Genomic DNA, 27,370 nt, shown 5'->3' with positions numbered 1-27,370 from the left:
GTAGGGCCGAGGATTGAATGCATGGCTCTAGGGTAGAGTGACACGCATGAAGGTGGGATGCTGGTATTTGTGGTGGTTGAGGAAAAGTTTGCAGTGGGGTGAGATTTTCACGGTGCAACAATTGCAAACAGTCATATACGTAGACAGGAACTAGAGGTACAGCCCTTTCACATGGGAATGTAAGACAGACCTTTCTAAGTTGTGTCGCAATTTTTCTCTCCTGAGATTTTCTGGTAGCTTTTTTTGTGTTTGTTGTAATTGTTCTGAACTCCTACTTCAATGCCAGTGACTTAATGAGCTGCTCTATATTAGTTTGAGCTACAAACTAGTTGAGACGTAATCAACAGCACCCCTGCTGGTTGAAGCCAAGTAGTGTAAGTATTGCAGTCCTCAATAACCAACTATTAATTTTATGCAAAAAACATAATTTTCCTGTCATTTTGTGCATATTTTCCAAACCCACAAGGTTATTTTGTGAAACGTTCAACTGTATGGGCAATGGTTACATTATGCCCATCAGCCCTTCAGCAAGAATATACTCCCTCCAGCCTCAGTCCTGCTGAGCAGGCAGCGCTACGGGAAATAAAGTGGTGACATGCCGCACACTCTTTAATGACTCAATAAATATCGATGGCGGCAAGAGACAGTATAAACTCAAGACGATGTGAGCCACCAAGCAATATGTTGCGTTCTGCCTTGGTGTACACTCAAGATCGAGACGGGAAAGTGTTGCTGGTCAATCATAATATCTGTATACTGCGATGGCAGGCGGGCGCTGGTGTCAGCAAGATCGACGCACAGTAGATCACCCCAGACACGTAATATAGTGCATATTCTTATTACAAGTAAATGAGAGTGAGGCTACAATTTTTTAGGGTGGGAAATAGACAATGTTTTCAATGAAGTATTCTCTTCAGATTGAAGGGCCCATATTACACTATTTTTCCAACACTTTTTAAGCCTCAGATGTCCCACAATAGTGTACTGGAAGTATGTTGTCCAAAATCTAGCCTTGATTCTGGAATTCAGATGGTTTAAAAGTGATTATAATAAGCCATACTGGGAACACACAGTTTTGTGCGTATGTAGCATTAATGCTAATGAGCCGTTTGTCCACGACTGTCCAAAAGACACTATTATGCACTTTATCCATTGTTTTTACATATACACTGTAACTCTGCACTTGTCCAACGTAATAGATGCCATAGATCACATACAACAACATCACATTAAAGAGTGGGACAGTAGAACACAAATGTTAGCAGCACTAGCATAGCTATATGAGCTACAATGCTAACATTACAGTAACATTTTAACAGCAACATCATGCTACATTAGCCTATTCACTGAACAAAAATGAAATACTTCCAAAAAACTTACAGCTGTCATAACTATTCATTTCTCACATCTGATGCTCATAAATGTATGCTCATAGGACATACATTGCTGTTGCAACATCATCAAAAAATCAGTTTTGCATAATGGGGAACTTTAAACAAAAAACTGTACAGGTCCTTGGTTTTTTTTGCTGTTTTGTAGTTCCGTACTCCCATGAATTAACTGGTAGGTAAACATAAGACTCGCTCCAAAACTAGCTGCAGAGTCATGTGTCGCGGAAGAATACACTATGTGCGACTTGCGCACATTCACAGTGCTATCAACAGTGGACGGCCGTCACCATAATTAAAGTTTACATTTTTAAGTCCAACCAAAGGTTGTATGGATGACGAGGAGGCGGTTGATCAACAATCTCTTTACTGCAAAAACAAAACAGGCTACTGTCTGCAAACTCACCTGTCCTCCTCCTTCCCACAGCCACACACACAAGAAAGAACACCTGTCATGTTCAAAGACGGTCGGAAAGACCTGCCATGTCACTGATCGACTGAAGGCGGCATTAATAACTAGTGTATTCGTCTTAATATTGACATGGAAAGGTTTCTATTTAGCTTTTATTTTTTTATTATTGTTTCATTTAATTCTTGTATTTAGTGTTTTATGACTGTATTTTATGTCCTTAATGTGTTTTGTGTGCAGTATGAGTGCCTTTGGACTTAATTTAGGTATACAAGTAATTTCGGTGCAAGATCAGACTTACACCAAAACTTGACTTATATCACATTCTAGGAACGGAACTCACACGTAACCCGAGGACCACCTGTATTTACAATAGAAAACAACGAAGAAACGTTATGTCTACAAGCTTATATCTATTAAAATAATAGACAACACTTTGTAAATTTCACATACAGCTCATGGCCAAACAAACAAGACTTTGAAGACATGAACTGACAACATAAAAGAGTGAATGCTTCACGGCTGTCCTTACATTACTCATTTAAGTCACATCCATCATTGTAGGGTGCTCCTCTGTTTCAGAATGTGTGGTTGGAGGAAGGGAGGGGAAGGAAGGGAAGGGAATAGCGGATGAAAGGATGATGCATGCACAATGTCACGAGATACAACTTAGTGAGTCATCAGGAGGGCTAGTGTCTAACGAAGCGCTGGTGCGCTGAAATTGAAGCCTCTGTCGAAACACAATAGTTGGCATGGCCTGCGGGAGTTAGCCGCCTCTTTGTGAACATGGGTTATAGTATCTGGGTCGATCAATGTGCCCCGGCTTCAAATTTCTCTCTTATTGTCAGCGGAGACGTGATGGCGAGCCAATTTGTCGTTTCGTCAAAACAGCATGAGGGCTTGAAGTGGGTAGGAAGAGCTAAACAGCACGGGGATCTTTCTAGTTTTCACTGGATTACTTCTAACGTGTGATCCGCAGCCAATGAATGTAACACAACTGAGCCTGAATATATAGCCAACTGCACCAAAGATTTAATGAGACAGAGAACATAATGGCTGTGGGGAGTGGCTCCTTCACATGCCGGCTGATGGAAAATGTAAGGACAAGGCCTTGCCGCTCTGATTTCATTTAAGGTAATGAGAAAAAGGCGCAACGGGGAGATAAAGTGTGGTCTAAATCGAAAGGCTATATTGCAGAATAAGCAGATAGAGTTGGCCCGCAGAAACCGAGGTTGGATTGTAGACAGCATCCTTGAAAGAGATATGGAGTTGGTTGCTTTAGCAGCCTAAAAAAAGAGACTCTCCTGCTGAAGAAAAATGGCTGTGAAAGCTACAAATCAGTCACAGGGAGGGTAAACAATTATCTTAACATTGATGCATTCTCTTCTAGTTGCAAGCTGACATTTTCTTTTCTAAAAATACAAAAAAAAAACAAAAAAAACCCACTAGCCTTGTTTTATGAAGGTGTATGTGCGCAAACTCAGGTCAATAGTTATTTATACACAACCTCGTTGCATAGTGTGAATATTTTCTGCTCTTTTTGGGGTGTTCCACACATGGCAAAGAACGGTACCACCTCCTTTTGTGTAGCCCACTCATGCATGGAAGGATTGTGTGGCTATGATGAGAAACACTTTTTTTCACAGCATCAGGCCTGTTTGGCGGGACCCAGGTGTGATCTCAGAGCGAATAGGCTATAAAACCTTCACAAGATCGTGTGAAGAAGCAAGTAAATGAAAGCCTTCCAAATCTGACTGCGATTGAATTAAAATTTTGTGTTATTATATGCGTCGTGTTTAGTTCCGTTAAAATAAACTCTGGTGTGTCCAGTTTGTTTGGTCAAGCGTTATCATCCAAATCCGTTGGTGTGCACCAGATGCACCATGTGTACATCGGACCTTAGCCTCAATAAACACGGCAACACATAATCCACATTGCAATTCAAGTTCAACCGGTCAGATTTACAGCCATGGTCTTGCATATTTTTCGGTTAGGGTCAAACAGACTTTACTAACACGTGTGTCATTGTCTCTGCAACCAAGCTCTCACACGTTAATTATATGCGAAGGACAACCCCCCGCATGACTTCGACTAAAGCCCAATGTCAGACAGTGTTAGGTGCCAATAACGGATGGCAGGGCCTGTAGCTGATAACAAAGATATGAACAGAAATGACGAGAAGCCATGCCAGCCATCTACATTTTACTCCGCTAAGCTCCTAAGGCATGGTGTGCTTGCACATACCAAGGGATTATTTTCAGGCTGCCTTTAGTTGGCTAAGAACTTAGAGCCTAAAAAGGTCAGACATAAATAAATTACGCTTTATTCCACCATGCCACCCAGCAGGCTCAGAAATGCACCTACCAATTAGCCACAGATGGCTACACTGGCTTAAAATGCTACCATTATTTTTATTATTTCACTTTTACATTTTTTTTTTGTCCTCGGACTGCAATGGAGCTTTGATGAATTTAAAAAAATAGTGTGGGCTTGGAAAAAATAGTATGTATGGTGGGCCTGGCACTACAAGACACCTAACGCCTCTACCTCTGCTTCATTGTTATGTTTTAAGCAAACTGCACCAAAGGTTCTTTTCCACAAATATATTCTGCCAGGATTCAATCTACTGTCACAGTGTGTGTTGGTTATGTAGGCCATGGTGCTCCCAGAAAGGAGAAGGGGGAAAAAAAGATGAAAATAAATGTATGCAGGGTGAAAACAATAAAAAGAATAAAACTCAATCCAACCTGGGAATTGGAGCACGGCCTTCATTACAACATATTGATCACTGCAAACAAAGACACTGGATTTATTGATTTACTTCCAGGAAAAAAAAAAGAATTAAGGTTATGCAGGCGATGGAGTGATGTTACAAACAAACTGTGTGTATTAAAAAAGAAGGAATGGTCATGGGCTTGGTACCGCAGCAGGGGCAAATACTATTCACAAAAAAGAAGAAGCCTAACAGTGGTTCATGTTGCACTTCATATTTCAACTTCTGCATTATGCCTGCTCTGTGCTTATGGATCTCATTTTACACCCTCATTTGAATAGTAAAAAATATTCATGTTATGTAGTCTTGACACAGATTAGACACGGAGACCTTACAGACCTCAAACACAAAGCTAATTTATGTTATGTTTATGACGACGACCTACTTTAAAATATTGACACGTTTCACATACAGACCACAAAAAGATGCCATATACAGTATTAAATACAGCAATATTATAGCAGCTTTAAGGAGTGGGGGAGGAGGGGACCCAAGCGTTAGCAATACTAGTATAGCTACAGTATGTGAGCTACAGTGCTAACATTATAGTCACATTCTAACAGTAATATAATGCTAGGTTTGCCACTCTTAACATTCTTAAACTTAAAGCTCCCATCCTCAGGTAGACATATACACTGGGCGGGCTCATCTGGCTAAGGGTGGGCAGAGATGGTATGATGTATTATGTATTAGGTATCATGTATCATGTATCATGTATCATATCGTAGAGTCATTAAAACCCAGAACTTCAACAGCAACTGAGCTCGTCTCTCAAAAGTGGAGCAAACAAGTGAGGGAGGTGATAGATTTTTTTCACATTTGGTGCTCATAAACATGCTCTAGGAATACTTTATACTGTTACATCACTAAAAAGTCAATTTTGCATAAGACAGTCAGCCCTCGCCACATCAGTCTTCCAATTTTGCGGTGTCACTCTATCATGGTGTTTCAAAAATATATTAATTAATAAATCATGCTGTTTCGTGGTTGAATACAGCCTGTTAGTCAAAAGCAGTTCTCTGTCCTACAAGCCAAGCCATGCTCGGCCCATGTGTCATTGCACCTGCTTTGAAGAGTCAGGATCTTGTTTGCTTGTTCTTCCATTCATCTAGGCCAGAGGTGCTCACACTTTTTTCTGTTTACCATTTAAGGGCAACTAGAGCAACAATACTATTTGCTCCCCTAGCTGGACAGGACAAGGGGGAAAAAAAGAAGAAATGAAAATAATTATGCAAAAGACAATGCAGCCGTAGTCAAGGCAACATATTAAAAAGGTTTCTGCAATAGGCACATTTTCCAATCAATCATGAAATAATAGTTTCATAAACAAATGTGTATAAAACACACATTTCTATGTTGGCGTTCAGGATCCAAAGCGGAGCCATCAAACTATTTACTTTTTTTCTTCATAACATAACATAACATAACATAACATAACATAACCAGCCCATATCAGTGAAGAGATAACTTTTGTTATGGATATAGGCATCTTACCGCTGAGTTAGTTCATCCATAATCGGAATAATAAAGATGAAAGTTTCTTTTCCATGTATCACTGGAGACGTCTGTTCACCACTTACTCTGCACGGAGGCGAATCGGGAGGGGAGCTTAATGTCAGCTGACTGATGTCATATGGCATCTACAAAGTGACGTTTATGACGTGGGTGACACATGCGATTGACGCACCCTACCTTCACAGTCAGCGGTAGATGATCTGATTTAGACTAATGATCTGGACGAATGATCAACGATTATTGGCGCCGATCTTCGGCATTTTGACATATTGAAATATCGGCATCTGCCTTTTTTTAATCCGAAGGCTGATAAGAGCTCAAAAGCAGAACTAATGCGACGCAACATTCTACAAACCTACATGGTTAAAATACAGCGGCGCACCCAAACACTGCAGCCGGCATTTTTCCTGTTGACTCGAAGGTACTTACCTTTGTGAAACAAGGCTGGCATAGTGTCCTTTGCCCCAGTGAGACTTGCCAATTCAGAGCCAGTTGTGCTAGTACAGAATGCTGAAGCTGACAAGTCCCCAGCATGTACGCCGGTTCAGGAATTCTACACTTGGCAGATGACAGATGTTGTCTGTCAAGTTCTTTGTTTATTTTAATTGAAAAGTAATTAAATTAAACATGATGATCTCGTTACATTGTCCGTAACTTCCTACTTCTGTACCTGAGTATATTTCCGATTAATTGTACTGCATGAAATAAACAAAATGATTTGAGTTAAAGTAAGTTAAAAGTTGGAGAATGTATTATTCAAAATTCGGTTGCCAACATTTTCACTTTTACTGCATAAATACCGGCTCCACATAGCAGTTATCGCCCCCCTTGACTAGTAAAAATCGGTATCGGCCCTGAAAAAAAAATATCGGTCGATCTCTAATCTAGCCCATATCAACAATCCCCCAACTAATGTCACCTCCTGTCGATGTGCAGGAAAAAGGGTCTTGAGTGGGTTGCTGAGTACTTGGGCTGGTTTACAGGAGAGGGTCGAGCAGGGTCACGTCTCAACAAACACAGGGGCCCCCCTTAAACACACGTAAGTGGCCACAGCTGTACCCAGGACCATCACAAATAACAGAGCGCAGAGAACTGACACAATGGCGCAAAATTGATGATTTGGTACATACGGTGTTGGAGCAGTGGCGTTTTAGTTTATTTAAATAATTGTCCTTGTGTAGGCAATGCAAGGACGAGCAATTACACCTTCTGATAGAGAAGAGAACATTCTTGAGATCTGTATGCTTGTAGCTAATGGTTGACATTCCTGACGCTGACACCAATCGTTTCAATAGTTTTATTAAGCTGGTCAAGTGTAAACCCCACTTGAAGTGAGGCTAAAGCAGCAAAACAAAAGCCCACAGAACATGCAGGCACATCTCGATGAATTAGAATATCGAGCAAAATGTTTCCGACTTCAGGAGTTCAATTAACAGAACAATTTTTCCAGGTCATTTTTTGATTAGCCGCTTACAACATTTTTTTCTAAATATATGGAATAAATCAGCTTTCAAAAATGTTCATATTCATTCAGGTGTGCCTGTACCTTAAGCTTTCGTTTATCACGTTTATTTAGTTTCACTTCTGTAAAGTAGGATTGCTTATTTATAAAAGGAATATTTTCATAGTTAGAGCATAGAAAACCTGTTTACAGCCTTCTAAATATGATTTATTATAGCCCTCTAGCTTTGAACTAACACCCCTATTGTCACCTTTACACTTGAATTACCCGATATTGTAGACATAACAAGAGTAAATAAGCCGTTCTAGACATAAAAGTACTACTATACTATATACTCCTACTATAACTACTATAAATGTGTTATCTAGGAGAGCATAGTGACATAGTGGCAGACAAGAAGAGACGTCAGATTCAGAGTTAAGTTTCAGCTTACCGTGGGTTACGACCACAACGTTTTTATTAGGGATAATTGTGCCTGTTGTTAAACAACTCAAACCTGCAATAAAAGCCTGTTGTTTCGGAAATTAAGTCTGGTTATTGTGTGTCTCACCGAACATTACTGACTCCTAGTGACTGTCTTTGAGTGTGTCTTTTGAATGCCTTATATTTGTTTATTAGTTAAATGGATAGTTTGGATTTTTTTGACATGAAGTTGTATGACATCACCATCAGTGGTGTAGTACAATGTTTTCACAAATAATAGGCCGTATTCAACCATAAAAGCATAATTTATTAATTTTATTTTATTTTTTTAAAGTGATAGGGTGAAGCCATGAATTTCGAACCGGAAAGTGGCAAGGGATGATTGTATATACTGTATATGGAGGGATGGTACACTGCAGTTTTAAGAGCAATTAGGCTCTAGGCCTTTTGATTAACCCACTTTTTAGAGTGGGAAACCTCTGCTGAATAATGCTCCCACTGACACACTTTCCAATTTTAAGGCCCCACCTGGATAAAAACAGCACAAAGCACGTCAGCGCTAAAAAGCCACCACAATTCCACTGAGGGGCAAACCACCAACTGCCTACCTGAAATTTAATGTGATTTTGTTCAACACGTCGCTTAATCAGGCAGCTACAAGATAAGAGAGAACACACACACACACACACAGAGCTATTAATAAATAACAATGTTTTCGTTCCAGCCTCCATTCACTTATCAGGCCAGAGCAAACATTCTATTCTTTCAAAGAAAGGGCATCCAGGCACAGTGCGAGCTAGTAAAGCATGTCATGGCTTTGCATCACCTCACAATAAGCATAACCTCCTTTTACCGGCTGACTGAAGAGCGTTTCTAAAAAAAAATAATAATAATAATTGTCCTTCATAACTTTTCTTTGCACCACTCTGCCAAATAACTTTACAAAAAAAAGCATTTTTATAGAAAATCAATAGAGCCTCACTTGGTCGGCTGATGGTTAAAGTCTAGAGGACACCCCAAGGAATGTGATTAAATCTTACAATCAACTCTGCTGGCTGGCCTGGCCACAGTCGCCAACAACTTATCCACAGGAAGTCGTCAATTTGGTGCATACAATGTGCGCTGTTTACATGTGAAATAGCACTGTTTCCACTTTTTTTTTTTAACACATCTCAAGCTGCGTATTCCCTTAATCGACAACAAAGGAGAGACTGCAATTAGACCAGACAACGGCTTAACAGCCTGCTTTGTCATTTGCATATCTTAGGCAAAAGCAATGCAAAATGAGAACATGTCATAATTCTGGAAATTAATACTGCATGCTGATTGTGTTACACAGATTATGGAGCCGATCCTATTTCAAATAAGGGAAGTACACCTGAAAAACCCTAGCTTACCCTAGGTTATGTATGAGACAACAGGTAATGGTAATGGTTGGTGTGTCTTGGACATGCTTACAAGTTACATCAATGGACATCACATTTACACTTACACAATTCAACAAAAATGTCCAAAAATGAGTAGGAAGAAGCTTATTTAATCTGACCCCTTTTTCCATGTCTCAGCTAATATAAATGTCTGCAAACAGCAAGCTCTTAGTGCTTTCCATTCATTATTTAGCCCATTCTGGTCGCAAATCACAATGCTAATGAAATGCGAGGACACAAAGCATTAGCCTTGTGGTCCAAAACAATGTCCCCAAACAGCATGGCCAGAGAAAAATTTTAAAACTTAGGCAAACTTTTCACACTGTGGGGGATTTTTGTCTTTCAAAACAGTCCGCAGGAGCTTTCCGTTTGAGAATGCAGTTACATTAACATCCCACGCTGCTGCATTACAATGACACAGGAGTGCCCCTTCTCTCTCTGTCAAGGAAATCTCCAGTACAACAACCCTCTGGGGGGAAGGGGACGGCAGAGCAAAGAGGGGAGGGGTGTCTCTAAAATAAAGGGAACCTGATTACCCCTGGTCACGGCTCATCCGCGAGCCGGCAGTAGGAAATCCATCACCTGCAGGATCAAACAGAAACTTGTGCACAAGGTAAAGCTCAGTGAAAGCTGCACCCACCCATCCAAGCACTTTCCTACCCTTGTCATTGCTGCCTTCCTCCTCCTCCTCCTCTCTGAATCACACCAACAGAGGCGTGCAAGTTTTAGGCACATACTGTGAAATCCAACACAAGTGAGAATCTTTTTTGGCCCAAATGACCTCGAGGGTGTAACCTCCCTAATGGCACACTGGTGTTATATTCCTCTTTTATTACTGACTGTAGACTGTATGTGCAGCTTCACAGTAGCAGCATTCCTCTTTTGACAGTAAAAAACAACTTTACAGGCATTTTGCACTGCACGCCAGCTTCTACAGAATGTCACATTGGAAGGAACAATGTCAAAGCCGATTTTGATGGGATAAAATACTAGTATTTGCGTGACACTAAAAATGTACTGTAATACTGTAATGTTATAACATTTAAGTCTGTAATGTTATAATGTCAGGAGACTAAAGTGAGAAATAAAAGTCATATTACGAGAAAGTCGTACTTTTATCAAGTTAATGTCATACGTATAACTTGACAAGATTGTCATCAACTAGTATATCTGTCAGCAGATATTTCTTTAAGCTTGTTATAAACGTTTTTACTCTTGCAACCTTACATCACTTTTATCAGAAAACAACGGTTTTACTCTCGTAAAACTTTATTCTTGTAACATTACAACTTTCCTCTTTTTTCCCCAAAACGTTTTAGCTTTACATATGACTAAATCCTTGTAATATTCCAATTTCTTTCTTGTAACACCATAGCTTTATTAACTTCCCTCTCTGAAAATTACAACTTCATTCATAGTACGTCTTTTTTCCGCACAACATTATGACTTTTTTCTCATATTCCGCTTTTTTCCCATAATATTAGGATTTTATATTATTATTATTTTATTATTAATGTCACGCCTGTTCCAACTTTTTTTTTTCTTACCAATGTGTTTTGTAACATTGTGGCTTTATTCTGTTAATATTACAACTTTATTGTTGACTTTTTTTTCTGATAAATGACATCAGTTGTCTTGTAACATTCCACATAAATTTGCAATTTTGCTATTTGCCAAATTACATCTCTACACTTGTAATATTACTGGTTTTCTTGTCACATAATGGATTTTCTGTGTCTGTAATTTTAGTACTTTTGGGGGCCTCAAATACTCATTAGTCATAATAAACAGCGTTAATTACTTAATTTAAAAGTTGCATAGGTACTAAAATGTGTGTAATGGATTTTCATTATGTGCCCACCATCCCCCGCTGTGAAATATGCAAATTGAAGCAACTGTTTAGCCACAATGTATGCCTTCACTTTTGAGGAACAAGCTGCACAGTGTGCATAAGTCACAGATCACAAAGAAAAGCGAACATGTAAGCAAAATGGGCGAACACTATATAAATGTGAACCACATGTCAGCTTGAGTTTATGAGGCAAACAACAGCCATAGTTGCTCAGGTGGTAATTGTTTAAACAATGTTGGCCACAGTGGTTCGCAAACTTTTTACAGTCGCGCAACCCTTAAGACATCGGACCTGAAGCCATGTACCTCCTACTCCTGCACACTTAAAAAACATAAACCTTTTTATTTTAATTAACTTTAAATATTGAACATAATTAATTGGTTAATTAATATTACAGTAATTCCGGGTCAAAAAGACATACGCTGTATTTTGCATTGTCACATTTTGATAAAGTTTCACATGAGCACTAAGAAATAGATATAGTACGTAATCACGTATATTTTATTCCAGTTTAATGTTGGCATCCTTCCATATGAATTTGAGCTTCACTTTTTTAGTCCAATCATGATGACTGTAGTTTAAGTCTGCATATTAATTTAATACCAAATTGAAGGGAAAGGTTTAACAATCACGATAAAGCAGTTTCAGAAGTAAAAATGTACATACAACCAGGGAAACCCTGCTTACAGTGACAGGTTTTCGCCACTGCACCGTGCAGGGACTGGAACACCAAAATAAATGAAATCTTCAAGACGCAACACTCTTAATGCACAAAATAATCATCAAACTTACTTATTTGTTCATATAATGCACTCAGAGCAATGACCCAATTCATGTTCTGTCTCCTTTCTGCTGCGTTCTCCTTGGGCCATTAGGCGTTCAGGCGCACTCGTAATTGTGAGTGTTAGGCACTAATTGTTCTTAATTTTCCTTCACGTACCCTCTATTACAATTGGTGTACCCCTGGGGGTACGTGCACCCCACTTTGGGAACCTAGGGCCTACCATGTAACCCACACAGACGAGCATACTGACACACACAGCCAATCAAAAGCAGACAAACCAAAATGTACTTACCAGTGAAAAGGGGCTGTCCTTTGTCGGTGTTATCTGGCAGTATGACCTTGTACACATCTTCAGAGAAGCCTGGCCTGCATGGTGGGGTAGCCCTGCATTCTGCTGCAATCTGTGGTGGACAGAGACAAAGTGGGGGTGCAACAAAGAGTCATAAATCAACTTCAAAAAACGCCCTACCAAACCTCTCGGTCACGTTCTGAACACCCCCCTTCTCTCACCCCTCTCTCAGTTGTATAAAAGCATCTGTTGTTTTTATAGCAGGGACTGCAATTAGGATAATGAGGCCAAAAGGGTTAAGCATTAGCCAAAAAGCATGGCTGGGCAAGAACAAGCTCCATTTGTCCCAGTGGAGGGGCCTAGGCACAGGGTGGTGCTACTGCCAAAGTCTGCATGGGCGGCCTTTCTGATCAACACACTCTGGACAAACTGTGTACTTTTCAAGAACAGGAACAAGGCAACGAAACGACAATGCCAACAATGTGCTATTGTCGCGATACAAATACCCAAGATGTACATTTGGAAGAGAAACTAGACATTTAACAATGACCAACTGTGGATTTACTGGAATTTGAATTCCTCCACAGTTGAAATGAGTCATCAAGATGATAAAAAAGACATCAGGGAATCAGAGGGCACCTTTTTCTCAATATTAGGGTGTGTTCCTAGACAGAATTAAGCAACACTACTACTAGTGTACCAGTGTACACTCTCACCACAGCACTCATCATCTCTAAAGATTTGAATGTAAACAGAGAGGTTGCTCAAACTAAAAAAGAGCATTTTGGGTATCTAATCAGAGGAATTTAAACAGAAAATACTCACACAGAAAGAGAGGGGGAGGAGTGGAGCTGGAATTGTAGTACATCTACAGGAACTAATAAAGTGCCACCTTAAAAAAATCATTGCAGCTACCACCGTTTTGTCATGAAATTACAACATTACTCCTGTAAAAACTTTACAAAACCTTTTCTTTCACGTTAACCTGTGGCTTTAGTCCTGTCATTACAACGTTTGTCTCATAACATTATGAGTCGTAATTTATATTCAGAATATTGAAGGGCTTTTCTTGTAGCATTATAGCTGTATCCTTGTAACATTTCAACTATATTCTCAATCCCGCCCCCCAACATTATCATGGGGGGCGGCATCATAAGGCAAATTTAATTAGAATTTAATTTCAGTTAGTTATTTGTACTGTTTAATGTATATCATTTCAATTATATACACGTTTACCTATTTTAAAATGGTAAAGCACATGAGCCGTAAGTCTAAACAATTGAAACAAGCTCTGCTTCTTTCTACCTCTTTTTGGGCATTTTGAAGTGTGCAAAAGTTCCTTACTGTAATTTTCTTAAGCATGTTTGAAATGAACTAAACCATTACCAATGCGATGTCCATGTACCACTTCATGGAGCAAGCGTACCACCAGTGGTATTTTCACCACAGTTTGAGAATCCATGACTTACAGCTTTAAAACCTAATATTTCTGGTTAGTATTGTTGCCTATTTGTGCCTGAATTTGCCTTTTAAACGCTCCACCCTGTTGCGTGTTAGACTAGACACTTAAAATGTAACATATTTGTCGGTATTTAAACAGCACTGATGAGGAGAATATCTTAACAATGATGCTATCAACTCTAAACCATCAGGCATGGATGTACATGTTAAATAAGGTCAGAGTAGGTTAATACCGATTGCATATACTGTGTGAAATGTGAGTATGTTACTAACTGAAGAGCGTCGAAATGTGGTAGTTTAAACACATTCAAAACGTAGTACAGACAATAAAGGGTATTGTATGGGTTTAAAAATAGGGGTGAGTTGCGAAGAAGACGCTAATACGTTTAAACAATCTCCACACAAACCGGTGTCCCGGTCGGTGCTCGGAAATTACCTGCAGTCCTGCCAAGATCGTCAGCAGCAGGAGCAGCCCGCTGCCCTCCCGTCGTCGTGGTGGGTACATTTGGCAGTAAATCCTCTTCCAAACCAGGCGAGATACAAAACCACAATCCCACTTTACCTCGCAAAACAAAAAACAAAAAAACGATTCCTCTCCTTTCGTCTTCTTGTGTTTTTAAGACGCACGGCTGTGCAGCGTGTTGGGCTGCAGCATGTAGCAGCCTCCTGCTGGAGTGTATCCGGTGGAGAGTGAAGTAGAGCACTGGCTGGTACTGAAGCTGCTGCCGCTGCTCCCTCCCATCCACTCCAGCACAACAATGAAAAAGAGCTCCAGCCACTCCACTAGAAAGCCTCTTTCTTTCCTGCCTTCCTCTTTTCTCTCTCTGTCTCTCCCTGCTGGTCACACTCACTGCTACAAGAGTTAAGATAAGTCAAAGATCGTCTTTTTCCAACACTTTATCAGCTTCAGTGCCACTTTCAAAAGAGGTTAATGAACAAAGTGTTGGCCTTTTATGCTAGAAGTCGTTATCAAAGAGCTAGAGGCATCAAAGAAAAAGCGATGCAGAATTTTCCAATCAGATTGCTCACATTTTCATTATTCCATCGCCATCATTTTTAGCATAATCTCAGCATTCTACTATTACACATTCACAAGTGTAAAAATTTAATAATTTTGGATATGTTTATTAAAATTCCACAAATAAAACCTACTTTTCATTTTTTTAATGATCACATTCAGTTTTGCGGAAACACGGTCCTTTGTCTTAATCCGAGTGGTTTACAGCAGAAAGCATAAGAGTGAAATTCTAATCAACTAACAACTTCAATGTTCTTATGATTTTGTAAATGAGTGTTTTGTTTTTTTTCCAGTTTTTAGGAAATCATTTTAGGAACCATTCAAAGTAAGGTGACAGTATTTTGATTACTGAAAACCAGGACACTTGGCCCAGCAATGACTTACTCAAATGATACTCAAGTTTACTCAAAGGTGCATTATATCTTCGAAACATTTAAAGCAGTGATTCTCAGCTGCTGGGTCGGGCCCCCAAAAGTGGGTCGCAAATCCGCTTTCAGTGGTTTGGGGTTCTATGCCTAGGGGGAAAAAAAAGAATAACTCGATGTCCGTGAATGCACCTCGTATTCTTGCCTGTGTTATTCGCTTGCTACGCCACCACGGGGTGCGTGCCATGTTTATGGGCGACTTTGTCAAGCTTGAGCAGGAGGGAGAAGACATACTGTGACCTGTATCTGATTTTTTTCATGTCCGTGTGAGCAGCACAATTTTTACAAATGCGACGCAGGCCTCATTCTTATGTAGCTGTAAATCCGATATGTATGCGATGCTGCTGTAGTATGAACGGTGAGGTTGCATATATCCGACCTAACCGAGACTTGAACAAAGGTACTCATTGATGTAGGCAAAAGCTCTTCTTGTGATCCGAAAATTATTTTTAAAAAGTGTCAGTGAAGCGGCTCATGACAATCTCCCGCCTTTCCTGCCACCCACACGCTCCTCGGAACAGATGCAAGTTCTCCACAAACTCCCATAGCCAAAATGTTGCCCTCTTTTTTCTTAATCTGCTACGTAGGATCATTTGGTGAAGAAAATATAGACTCCCGTTGCACAAAATCCTTGAAATTGACACAAACATGCCAAGGAGAGCACACACACTGCAGCAATCTTTACTTCCGTAAACACACGGAAATGCATTTGACGTCGTGCTTTTGCGCATGCACATCACTTCTTGAACGTTTTGCGTTCACATTAACAAGTCACATTTTTTTTTGGTAATAAAAAATCGGATTTTAACAAAAAATCCGAATTGGGCATTATACCCCGCAGTTTGAACGTAGCCTTAGAGTGGGCCTGTCCGACATGTAGCTGCACATACAGTATCTGCTGGAGAAGAGCGTGCCATAAAGAGGGGACGGCGACTCACCACTACAGCGCACGTGTTGCAAAAATAATGGTGTGAAAAAGTGTTTGCCCCCTTCCTGATTTATTTTATTTTTATGCATGTTTGTCACACTTAAATGTTTCAGATCATCAAACAAATTTAAATATTAGTCAATGACAACACAACTGAACACAAAATGTAGTTTTTAAATGATTTTTTATTATTATTAAGGGAGAAAAAAAATCCAAACCTACATGGTACTGTGTGAAAAAGTGATTGCCCCCCATTAAAACATAACTGAGCATCTTTCGGTCTAGAAAGGGTTATAAAGCCATTTCTAAAGCTTTGGGACTCTAGCCAACCACAGTGAGAGCCATTATCCACAAATGGCGAAAACATCAAACAGTGGTGAACTTCCCGATGAGTGGCCAGCCAACCAAAATGACCCCTAGAGAGCAGCGACGACTCATTCAAGAGGTCACAAAAGACCCCACAACATCCAAAGAACTGCAGGCCTCAATTGCCTCGTTTAAGGTCAGTGTTCTTTATAACACTTTTGTTCTTCTTACTCTTTTGAACGCATATTGCCTATATGTGCCGTGTGATTGACTGGCGACCAGTCCAGGGTGTACCCCGCCTCTCGGCCAAAGTCAGCTGGGATAGGCAGCCATACCCCGGCAACCCTAGTGAGGCTCAACAGCATAGAAGATGGATCAGTGGATTATTACATACAGTCAAACCTGTCTTAGCGGCCACCTTTATAGAACGGCCACCTGCATATAGCAGCCACTGAAAAATCCCCCGCAGCAAATTTACATGTTATAGACCCTGTGTATAGCAGTCACCTGTCCAACGCGGCCAGCGGCCACCCATTTTGTCTCCTTTGGTCAATATCTGACCGCATATAGCGGCCAAATTACCAACTCAAGTAGAAGCTTCATGCACAAAAAAGTTTTGTTTTTCAATCAATGAGCGTGTGTAGACTTTAATTACTGAATCCTAGCTCAGTCACAATCATTCACAAGATCCACACAAACTGTCAGTTGTTCTACATAAAAAAGCCGTTTTCTTTTGAGCTTGCTATTTCCTGGTCAAACATGTAACTTACAACTGCTAGCATGCATGCGGCAGCGGGAGCAAAACTGAGTTCGGTTGTACTTAATTGAAGTATTTTAGAATGTACTCACGTTATTTTTCATCAATCCTCATCCACAAATCCATCAAAGTCCTCATCTTCTGTATTCGACACAAAAAAGCCGTCTTCTTTTCCGTTCACTACTAGTCTGTTAACTCGTCAGTGTTATTCAGCTCCGAAGCAAAGAAGGAAACTTCTCCTGTTGCTTCTGCCAACTTTATTTATTGAAAGCGGCCACCAGACAGCAGCTCAGAACACACACAGCGGAGAACACTGCAGGACTTTACATCCACGCCAACATAAACACACTTCCCAACTCTCTCGAAACTCACAGCTAGCACTGAGCCTAGCTCTCCAGCTTGGAACGCCCACCGTCACTTCCTGATGAACTAAAGCTGTAATGACACTCTGCCGTATAAAAAGTAAAATATTAAAAATAAGCGTAAGACATTACGTGGATAATAACAAGCCTGGTAGATTCAAGATTCAAGAGTTTTATTGTCATATGCATAGTAAAACGGACAGTTATACTAAGCAATGAAATTCTTATTCTGTTCATTCTCCCAAGAAAAGAAAGAAAACCCAAGAAAAAGGATAAGAACATCAGTAGTGCTGTACAACTTTTATCCGCAGTCCCACAGTGCCCTCTACTGGTCAACATTATTTTTTTTCCCCTTTACTGGTCAACATTCAAACTGGACGCCAACCTGTCTAGAGAGGCCACCTGTCTATAGCGGCCACTTTTGCAGACGCCCTCTAGTGGCCGCTATAGACAAGTTTGACTGTATTATCATAACAGTGGTTTATTTGGACTCAAAAAATGCAGACAATAATATGTTTGAGCGTCAATTTGTGGGACAATAAACATTTCATAATGCACCTGCCTAGTTTTTTGACTCAGTTAAATAAAAAATTTGTTTGTCCCGTCATATTTTTTCATTGTACTTTTCTTAAATTAACGTTAAAATCTTTTCTTGTGTACCCAATCTCGTGCCTCGTCTTTTCTCGCGTGTTAGGTGTCTTGTGACACCCCTACAATTAACCCATTCCAGATGCCCAAAATGACTTCTGGGTGCGACTTCAGACTCGCTAACAGGCATTTTTCGGATAAAGACATGTTACAAACACAATTGGACTCATGGAGTGTATTAATAACACGACAAGACTGAGTCACTGACGTGTGCGATTCTTTGTTTCGTCACTCGAGTCCACGGAATCATTGCGGGCAAACTGACTAATTTGTGTAACATTCTCATCTGAGTTCGTCAAATGAATGATCTTTACAGGATACCGTAGTACTGTGTAGATTAAATATTGTGAGATTTGGCTTTGGGTGTGTGATCCAAGATGGCTGAATAAACAAGCAGTGCTGGAAGTAGTTTGTGCACATCTTTATTAATACCACAAGATTCAATATGCCCAAGGGTAAAATACCGCGGTTTGTTACGTGCAATATTGTATGATAACCGAGATGGCGAACGAGAACTGAGGCAAAATCCGAAAACGTGGGCATTAGAAAATTGGCGTTCCACTGTAAAGAAAAATGACCAATTTTCTAACCCTTTTTGAACTAGCCACAAATCAGTGGCAACAAACATGATTGTGAAAATAGCCCAGACTTTATTGATTATCAGGTGGGCCATTTTGGTGCTCCCGTTAATTACAGTTTACAGCACATTTTATCTTAAGGACTATTGTCACTGTGCTAATCTATGCAACGTCTTTTTTAAAAACTCTCTCTTCCACACATGCAGTCGTCCCTGGTGTCGGCCCTAATCAGCTCTCTGTTTCACAAACGGCCCCAGCCACTGTGGAATTTTGAGGTTTGCATTCTATTCATTCATCCCCACTTAAGCATTTGTTTCATGCTCGGCTAAAATATGCAATGAATTATTCCCCTTACATTATCGGCTTATGTGGTACAGCTGATGAAGGTTAAATTACCTCAGTTGTGCCACTGACACCTAATTAACAATCAAGGGATGAAATATACTGTATAGTGTTTATGACAAAGAGATATTTCAATTGTCTTTTTGTTTTCATCCACCTTCGAAGGAACAGGAGCTGACTTTTGGTTCACCTCTCCCTCCAGGGTAATGTATTGTTTTCCATGTTATTGGTGTTTTGAGGTGTTCACAGCGAAGGAGATGGGTGCAATGCTGATCTCCTCCGCCTCCTTACAAATCAAACCATCCTCCCCCCTGAGGGTGTAATCCTAAACAAACCGCCAGTGCTATTGCAGCCCACTTTCAGTCAGCAAGTCCAGGAAGAGGAGTGTTCACTGCTGGTAACTGTGATTGAAAAAGTGATTCATGCTTCCTCACATTTGTGTCATTGATTATCATGCCTGATCGTTCATGTTTTTCAATAATTACAACGCTGTTTGAAAGAAATTAACGCTGTGTGAGACGCAAATGAAACAATGTTACTCATAACAGAAAACAAATTACATGAAGTATAAAAAGACAAACGTTTGAAAACCTATGATAGTTTGGAAATCAGGGTGTTTATTTATTCCATGTAAAATAAAAAAAAATGGCCGACAACAGTGCTACTTTTGCTTATGGGTGTACGAAGTGTACATTTACTACACCGCATTACTTACCAAAGTCCGTTTGTTTGTTTATTTCCAGCATGCAGACAAGGAGTACATTGGGGAACATCTCGTGTTTAATGTTTCAAAATCTCCATTCACACAATAATGTATGAAATTACGATTTAATCTGGGACAAAAGGTAGTTGAACGCTAAACTTGTTTTTTTCACTGATATTTCACTGAATATCTCCATGATTTTTTTTTTAATTATATGAATGTTTTATGAATTATTTTACTATGAATTTCTCACAGGGCAATTTTCAACCAGTATATAAATATCAAACCATTGAACTTGAACATAAACGTTATGAAGTCTCTTTACATAGGAGTAGATGTTCACAAATTATTTCTATTTTTGAAAACCTCATGAAAATCAGTTAAACATACCCTGTTGTTTATGTGTTGGAGAGTGCCTTATGATGCAGAATAGACTAAGTGTAACTTAACCATGTTAGTGAGTTCCTACTAAACTGCGTGCAGAATATCAAACATGTACAGTGAATGGAGTAACACTTAACACGAGGTTTGGTCAACTTCCTGGCTCAAGCTACAGTTAACGTGAGGTCGTTTGTGTATGAAAAAGTACACAGCCTTACGTTAGCTGGATATTTGAGTTGGGCACTGTATTCATAGTATAAAGTATAGCGCGTCAAAAACAGGGAATTCTGTATACCGTGAATCCGGAGGTGTTTAATCATGTTAGTGGTGCACCCTCCTTTGCATGATATGATGGCATTGCAAATTAGTTTTGTTTTTTTCATATATAATATAACATAGTTTATTTGTAGGCTTTTTTTATTAAATAGAATTTTATTAACAAACAAATTGGCAGTCCAATGCAGTGCAATTGAGTATAAAACATATCACTGCGCTTTACCGTTCATTTTTTTGCATAATTTCAGTCGACCTTTCGAGCGCAGTTGCACATTGTCCATGGTTGAAATGGATGAACTCTCAAACGGTTCCTGCCGCTTCTTCTTCGTTGGTGTTATGCGGCTGCTTTTTTCCAGTCGGCGGGCTGGTCAACCACCAAACGTAGGAATCGAAAATTTTTAAAAATGAATGATTCCGGGAGAATCGGAATGTTAGTTCTGTTAGTTCTGGCATTGTCTGTTCCCTTTGAGCTCAATGCTCGATGCCCAACCCTACTTCTGGGTGGTCTAATTCTAATTTGTTTTACTTTTTGTTAAAGTCTTTTGCACTTGTCGGCCACCAACATTAACCAGAAAAGAAATGTACCAACTCCTCAACGTTTTCACTTCCTATAACTCTGGGATTTGGTACAGTCCTCTTCCGGGTGGTGTAATTGTAATTTATTTTGCTTTTTGTTAACGTGTTTTGCACTTCTACTGCCGTGGAGGAAGTGGGAGAGAGAAGGATGTTGGCTAAGCTGACATCCATCATGGACAACACCTCTCACCCGTTACATGACACTGTTGTTTCCCTTAGCAGCTCCTTCAGCAGCAGACTGTTACACCCACGGTGTAAGGAGGAGAGGTTCCGCAGGTCCTTCATACCGACCGCTATCAGGCTCTACAACACCTGCACCACCTGAACCATGTTGTAGTCAGTATGTATTCTTTACACTGTATTCTTTACTTGCGTATCTTGCTTGCTGCTGTAACAAGTGAATTGTGGGATAAATAACGTACAAATACAAATACAAATACAAATATAGAATTTATCTCAAAAACCTACAATAAAAAATGCCAAAGTTTCCAAACCACAAAGGAAAAAGCTTTCCCAATTGACTAAGTTGCATATTAAAATAAGTTTGTAATTAGCGAATGTGACAAGATCATGTTTTTGTCAAAGGCATTCACATTCAACGTGGGAGAACAGAGCAAGAGATCAAACTAAATGACCTGTTGAAAATTGATATCACATTTTGTTCAATTTATGTAATCTAATCTAATTGAGAGTGGAATCAAACCGCTTCATCTCTTTGATTAATGCAGAGGAGGCTATCTTTCATCAGGGCTTGTCTCGGAGGCATCCGACAACACGATTTGGTCTCTGTGCAGTTGAGTCAAAACGCGGGCATGTTCCATGTGTCATAAAAACATTTGGGGATGGGATGCCAGTGTAAAATACGCAGTCAAAGGAGCTGCCAAGGTTGCAGTTTATAGGTTATATATTCTCAGGCTGCTGAAGATAAGGTTGTTTCTGCTGCTAGTTGTATGATTCATGTCGGCGACGATGCTGACACTGCGCTTGACTCTCATCAGTGTGGGTGTCTGAGGGCGTGAGCCCTTGAGGCCCCTACCTTGTACTAGGCACAATTGGTTACAATGTGTATCATTGCAGTACGGTGGCCTTGACGATACCGAAGGACAAAAATGGACAAGGTCAGCACCTCTTTCAAATACTTCATGCTGACTTTGTGTTGATACAGGAATATCCCACAGGTCACACCTTTTTCTAGCTAGCACATGCTGCAATGCAAAGCACAATCCAAATATAGATGAACTTCTGTAACAACATATGCGCACATCCACTTTTTTTTTGCTGATTTGGTGCGAAAGCATGGCAGCGTTGTGGGATAATGTATTCTCTTTGTACAAACACAGATATTTTGACCCCTCTCAACTCTAATTACCTTGTCTTTGGCAATCCTGTACAGGTCAAAGGTTGCTTTGGAACAAATTTGTGTGAGGCCTATTCTTCAGAGCCATTATCAATTCCAATCAAGCCTCATTGTTATGCATTCAATAAGGAACCTCCAAGGACCAAAGTAATACTGTGATTATTCTACTCCCCTGCCAAAAAACATTGGAACAATGCTGGTAAATAGAGTCGTGCTTGCATTAGGCAGCCGATTCCTGCATATGTTTAAACATTTAGTGGGATTCTTCAATCTGTACCGTTAATACAGGGTTTTAATTATGTTCTAGTGAGGTCACAGCAGGCCAAGCTCAATGAATATTATTTGGCATGTTTCAATAGAAATTATGAAAAATCTATACTTGCAAAGTTTTTGCACATTTTAGTGCCATATAGAGGAACTTTAGTAGTTTTGCCGTAGGACCTGTCATATAGAAGATCTTTGACCAGCTTTTTTGTTGTAGAGACCTCAAAACAGCAGATCACTCCTGTATCAAGGATCTTTGACTCACAGCTTCACATTATGCAGTTGTATCTTGTTTATCGTAGTTAATTGGTTCCAGACCTGACAGTGTTAAGTGAATTTCCGCAAAGTAGGATTTAATATTAGTAAATGAAATAATTTGGTAGTTCATAGAGCATAGAAAATCTGTTTATGACTTTCTGAATACGTTTTTTAAAATCATTATTAGAGCCCTGTAGACATGAAATAACACCCCTATAGTCACCTTTACACACCTATTTTTCTTTGTTTACGCCACAATGCACAACTCTAACGCGCCGGCTACGGGATGACTGCAGAGACACGAGACGGCTGCCGCATGCTACCGAGCCAACTAGTTAGCCTCCAGTTTGTTTATTCTAAACTTAAGAAAATGTTTCAAACAGAGTGGGGAAGAAGGACAAAGTAAGAAGCCAAAAACATACCACTTAAAAAAAGGTATAACTGTCCTCTCATATAAAGGATCTTTGGAGTTTTTGCAGTACATTCTTAAAAAGCAGAACATTCCTGTCATGTTGATGATCTTTGAGTAGCAGTTTTGTGACGTAGAGCCTTAAAGACAGCAGAGCACTCCTGTCATATCAACAATCTTTGTTTTGCAGTTTTGCAGGAGAGCTTTAAAAACAGCTGAGAACTCCTGTTGTATAGAGGATTTTTGACTCACTGTTTTGCATTATATCTTTGAAAAAGGTAAAACTGTCCAAACTGACTAGCAGTTTAGCCAGAGAGCCTTAAAAACAGCAGAACGTTACTGTCATGTGGAGGATCTGTGACTCTTAGGGGTGTAACTATTCATCTACTACATCGATGTATCGATTTATATTCCTATGATCCAACTACATCTATCTGTGTTTGGCAAGTTGCAATTCCGGGCGACATATATCAATCTAACATCGTTTAAAAGGTAATCAATCGATTGCATCGATACTAGGAAATAAAGCATTGGATTTAAGCACGGCATTTCTTTATATGAATGTGTGTTTTTTTTAGCACTTTTAATGATAAAATCGTTAAACGTTACTCGTGGCCACGTGCCAGCAGACAACAAAACGTAGCATGGCGGAAAGCAGAGAACAAGCTAGCGAGCGAGAAATAATTAAGCCACCATTGCAGTCCAGTTTGTGGAAACACTGACTTTTGCAAAGAGGGAGATGTTCTAAATAAGTCGCTCGCTGTTTGTAGGACAAGTAAAAGTCAAATCTCTCCAACCACCTACTAAAGCGCCGTGGGATTTCACGCAACACTGACAGTCCAGGCACCTCTCGTTCCCGCTACAGCAGCGGCACAAGGTAATGTCAGCTCTTACTGTACTTTTATTGAAAATGTATTGAATACTGAAAATTAGAAAAGAAAAGGTTAACCTATTGTTAATTCAACCTGAAGTGTTGGTTGCACTTTATTCAAATAAAAGGTGAATGCATTTGCCATTAATTGCTGTTTACTTGTTTGTTTATATCTATAATTAATTTATACCTGATTCCATTCTAGGAAGCTGGGAAACTTCACCTGCACTGTCCAGTATCCAGGCATTTATTTCACAATCACACTGGTTAAAAACTGGTTACATTTTTGGCTAAAAAGTTACTGAATGGATTTAAATTTACTGAATCCTTTCGAACCGTATCATCCTTGAATTGTATCGCCAACCACAAATCATGATATGAATCGACTCGTTAGTAAAGAAAATCGTTACACCCCTAGTGACTCTGTCCTTTTAAAAAGGAAAAACTTCTGTTTAAGGATCTTTGGAGTTTTTGCAATAAATGCAGAATTCTCCTGTCATATCAAGGATCTTTGACTAACAGTTTTGCAGTCCAGGCTTAAAAACAGCAGAGCGCTTCTGCCTTATGGAACATCTTTGGCTACAGGGGTTTTTGCAGTAGATCCTTAAAAACAACACATAGCGCCTGTCATTATAGATGATCTTTGACTAGCATTATTTAGGACTTTATTAGCCATTGTGTGTGGTAAAAAATGTTACGGTAGACAGCATAGCCTTGCAGTAGAAGTGATGGCAAAAAGAAAAAGTGTGATACTCAAAGAACCAGCAATGGAACCTTGGAAAGTGGCTATAAGTTTAAAAGGATACCATCACATTGCAAGAACGTACAGCCTCCAGCAGAAATACAATGTCTGACCATGCATCTGTACACCCTTGGTATTTGTAGCTCCAAAACGTGGTGAATTTTGCCTTTTCTTTGCTATTGATCTGCTAAAAGGCCAAAATCTCTGGTCTACTGCATGTGGCCTTTTTCATTTAAAGAGTAACCGCCTGTGGAGGCGCAGGGTCCTTGATGGATTTGTAGGGAACTTTTGTTGCTGATGTTCCACTCCTGTCCTCCTGCCCTCAGACTCACTTTCACAGCATGGCTTTCATGTTGAAAAGGCAGTCGGCCAGGTAGTTTATTATTACATTTAATCAAAAACTGGAGCTTAATTTAATAATATATTGTTTTGACATGGTGATCAGCAGGGATAATTTACAGTACAATCATAAGGCCAGTTTTATGCAAGTGGCTCAGGAGCTTGTTATTAATGTGTGAATAATTACTGTGGTCTTTTAACTTGCATGCAGTGTGCTCATTACAATAATTAAATTGTGATGACCATAACAAATGGATCATGAAATACCAGGATATGTTGGTATTATTATTATACTGTATATGTATGTATTGTTTTTCCTCAGTGATTTAGATAAAGTGCAACAGGAAAGAGCTAAATGATGATGTTACATTACAGCAGACAGAAGTGCTGATTCGATACATGCATTCCAAGATGATCCTCATTTATTGTAATTGCTATGGTTGATATTCCACACTAACCGGTGGGTGTTCACATATTTTTTTCCTTTAATGTGAGCAGGAAGAAGATTATTATCTGGTGCATCCTGCTATCTCCACAGTTCATTAGCAGTCAGCAGGTTATTTCATGATTCAAATGCAGGTTTAATTGTCTTTTTTTTTTTTTTTTTTACAGATGAGACTGCTACAGATAATTTAAAACACAACTTGCATAATAATCGTGCCAATTAGATATGCACTTTTTTGCTTTCAGTCAACTATAGCACTGCCATCCGTATGCTAAAACAGTAGAACCTCCAGTCAAACACCCCTTTCAACCCTACCGTATTTTGCCCTTCTTTCCTGTCGCCCTCCTGTTTAGTTTTTCATAAATTCCCTGTATTTTAAATTCCCTGTGGTGACGGTATCAGTGTTTTTTTTTTTGCTTTTTTTCCCAGAAAATATACATATTTTAAGTGTCTTTACTCCTTCTTTGGCTTTTTTGTGACGCTACCACAGAAGGGTGTAACTGAAGTGAACAAACTATCAGTAATTACTGGGACACGGAGAAGGGGTAGGATTAAATATGATCTGCTTCCTCCTACTCCTTTTCTGATGTGTGCAAGTGTAAACATATGATGTTCTTGAATGTTACTTGTTAAAGGTGCTGTCTGTCATAGTTAGGTACAGCAGTGGGGGCGCTAGTGGTTGAACGTTCTATATCCCGCCCTCTTCCTGCTCAGCCACGATCGCTAATTGTCGATAGCTTCTCTGAGAAGGTGTGTATGTGCATCTGTGCACGAGCCATGAGTAAGAGAAAGCTATTCACGCCACTCCCCCTTTCCGGGCCGAACGACAAATCTCATTCAGTATAACTTGGAATTGTGAAGAATATAAACGTTTTTTTGCACAGTCTGTTCTCTAAAATCACTACAGTTGTATGGCGTTATATTTGTGCCAACTTTTGAGGTAGCAAAGGCAGATTTTGAGCACAGAAATGAAACTCCAGCGTAAAATAAAATAGTGTGAGCGAACATAGATGATGTTTGTGCTCAATAAATGTGATTTGAGAAAATCTGAGTTACGTAGGTATGTATAATGTTGCTGTTTAAATTATTATGGTTAAAAATACAAGGTTTCTCTCTCAGCTGGAGATAAATCTGACGACGAATTGATGCTTTTTCCAGTAACACATAAAACCAAAATAAATATAAAACAACTTTGTTTCCAAAAACCTGAGGCTTGGTAGTTGTTTACCATTGCTTCCGGGATAATATAACATGCGAAGGACAACTGTATCACCGTTACTATATTCTTTTATTTAGTCTTTCGTGAATTTATGCATTTCATGGCCTCTGTGTTGCACTGAAAAGCAAAATGGCATAAAAAAAAAGTTTATCACAGTTAAATGTTGAGGATGTTTCAGTATTCGGCAGTATATACAAGTAATTTATACAACTTAAAAGAAGATTTGCAGCCAAAACAGCAGATGTTAGTGGCAGGTTGCTCATTTGGCTCACTCGGGAGGTGATCATGAGACATATTGCTGTTATTCCCAGCCTTCACTCCCGTATGTGCACACACACACACACACACGCACACTTCGCCCTTCCTCCACATGACTGTAATGT

At 39.6% G+C, this 27,370-nt stretch overlaps 1 protein-coding gene across 1 annotated transcript in view; it reads right to left on the bottom strand.

Annotated features, from left to right (window-relative positions):
- cdh2 (cadherin 2, type 1, N-cadherin (neuronal)) overlaps positions 1 to 14,549 on the bottom strand; it is a 74,947-nt gene extending 60,398 nt beyond the window's left edge. Inside the window, exons 1-2 of the mRNA XM_054758913.1 lie at positions 14,220 to 14,549; positions 12,326 to 12,434 (exon numbers count right to left, since the gene is read on the bottom strand). Of these exons, the coding sequence (XP_054614888.1) occupies positions 12,326 to 12,434; positions 14,220 to 14,288 (178 nt within the window). The 5' untranslated portion in view covers positions 14,289 to 14,549. The remainder of the gene's footprint in view (positions 1 to 12,325; positions 12,435 to 14,219) is intronic.
- Between the last annotated feature and the right edge of the window lie 12,821 nt (positions 14,550 to 27,370).

This window comes from Dunckerocampus dactyliophorus, chromosome 2, assembly GCF_027744805.1.
Source record: "Dunckerocampus dactyliophorus isolate RoL2022-P2 chromosome 2, RoL_Ddac_1.1, whole genome shotgun sequence".
Lineage (NCBI taxonomy): Eukaryota > Metazoa > Chordata > Actinopteri > Syngnathiformes > Syngnathidae > Dunckerocampus > Dunckerocampus dactyliophorus.
Note: the sequence above shows the minus strand (reverse complement) of the source record. Positions and strands in the feature narration are given on the sequence as shown.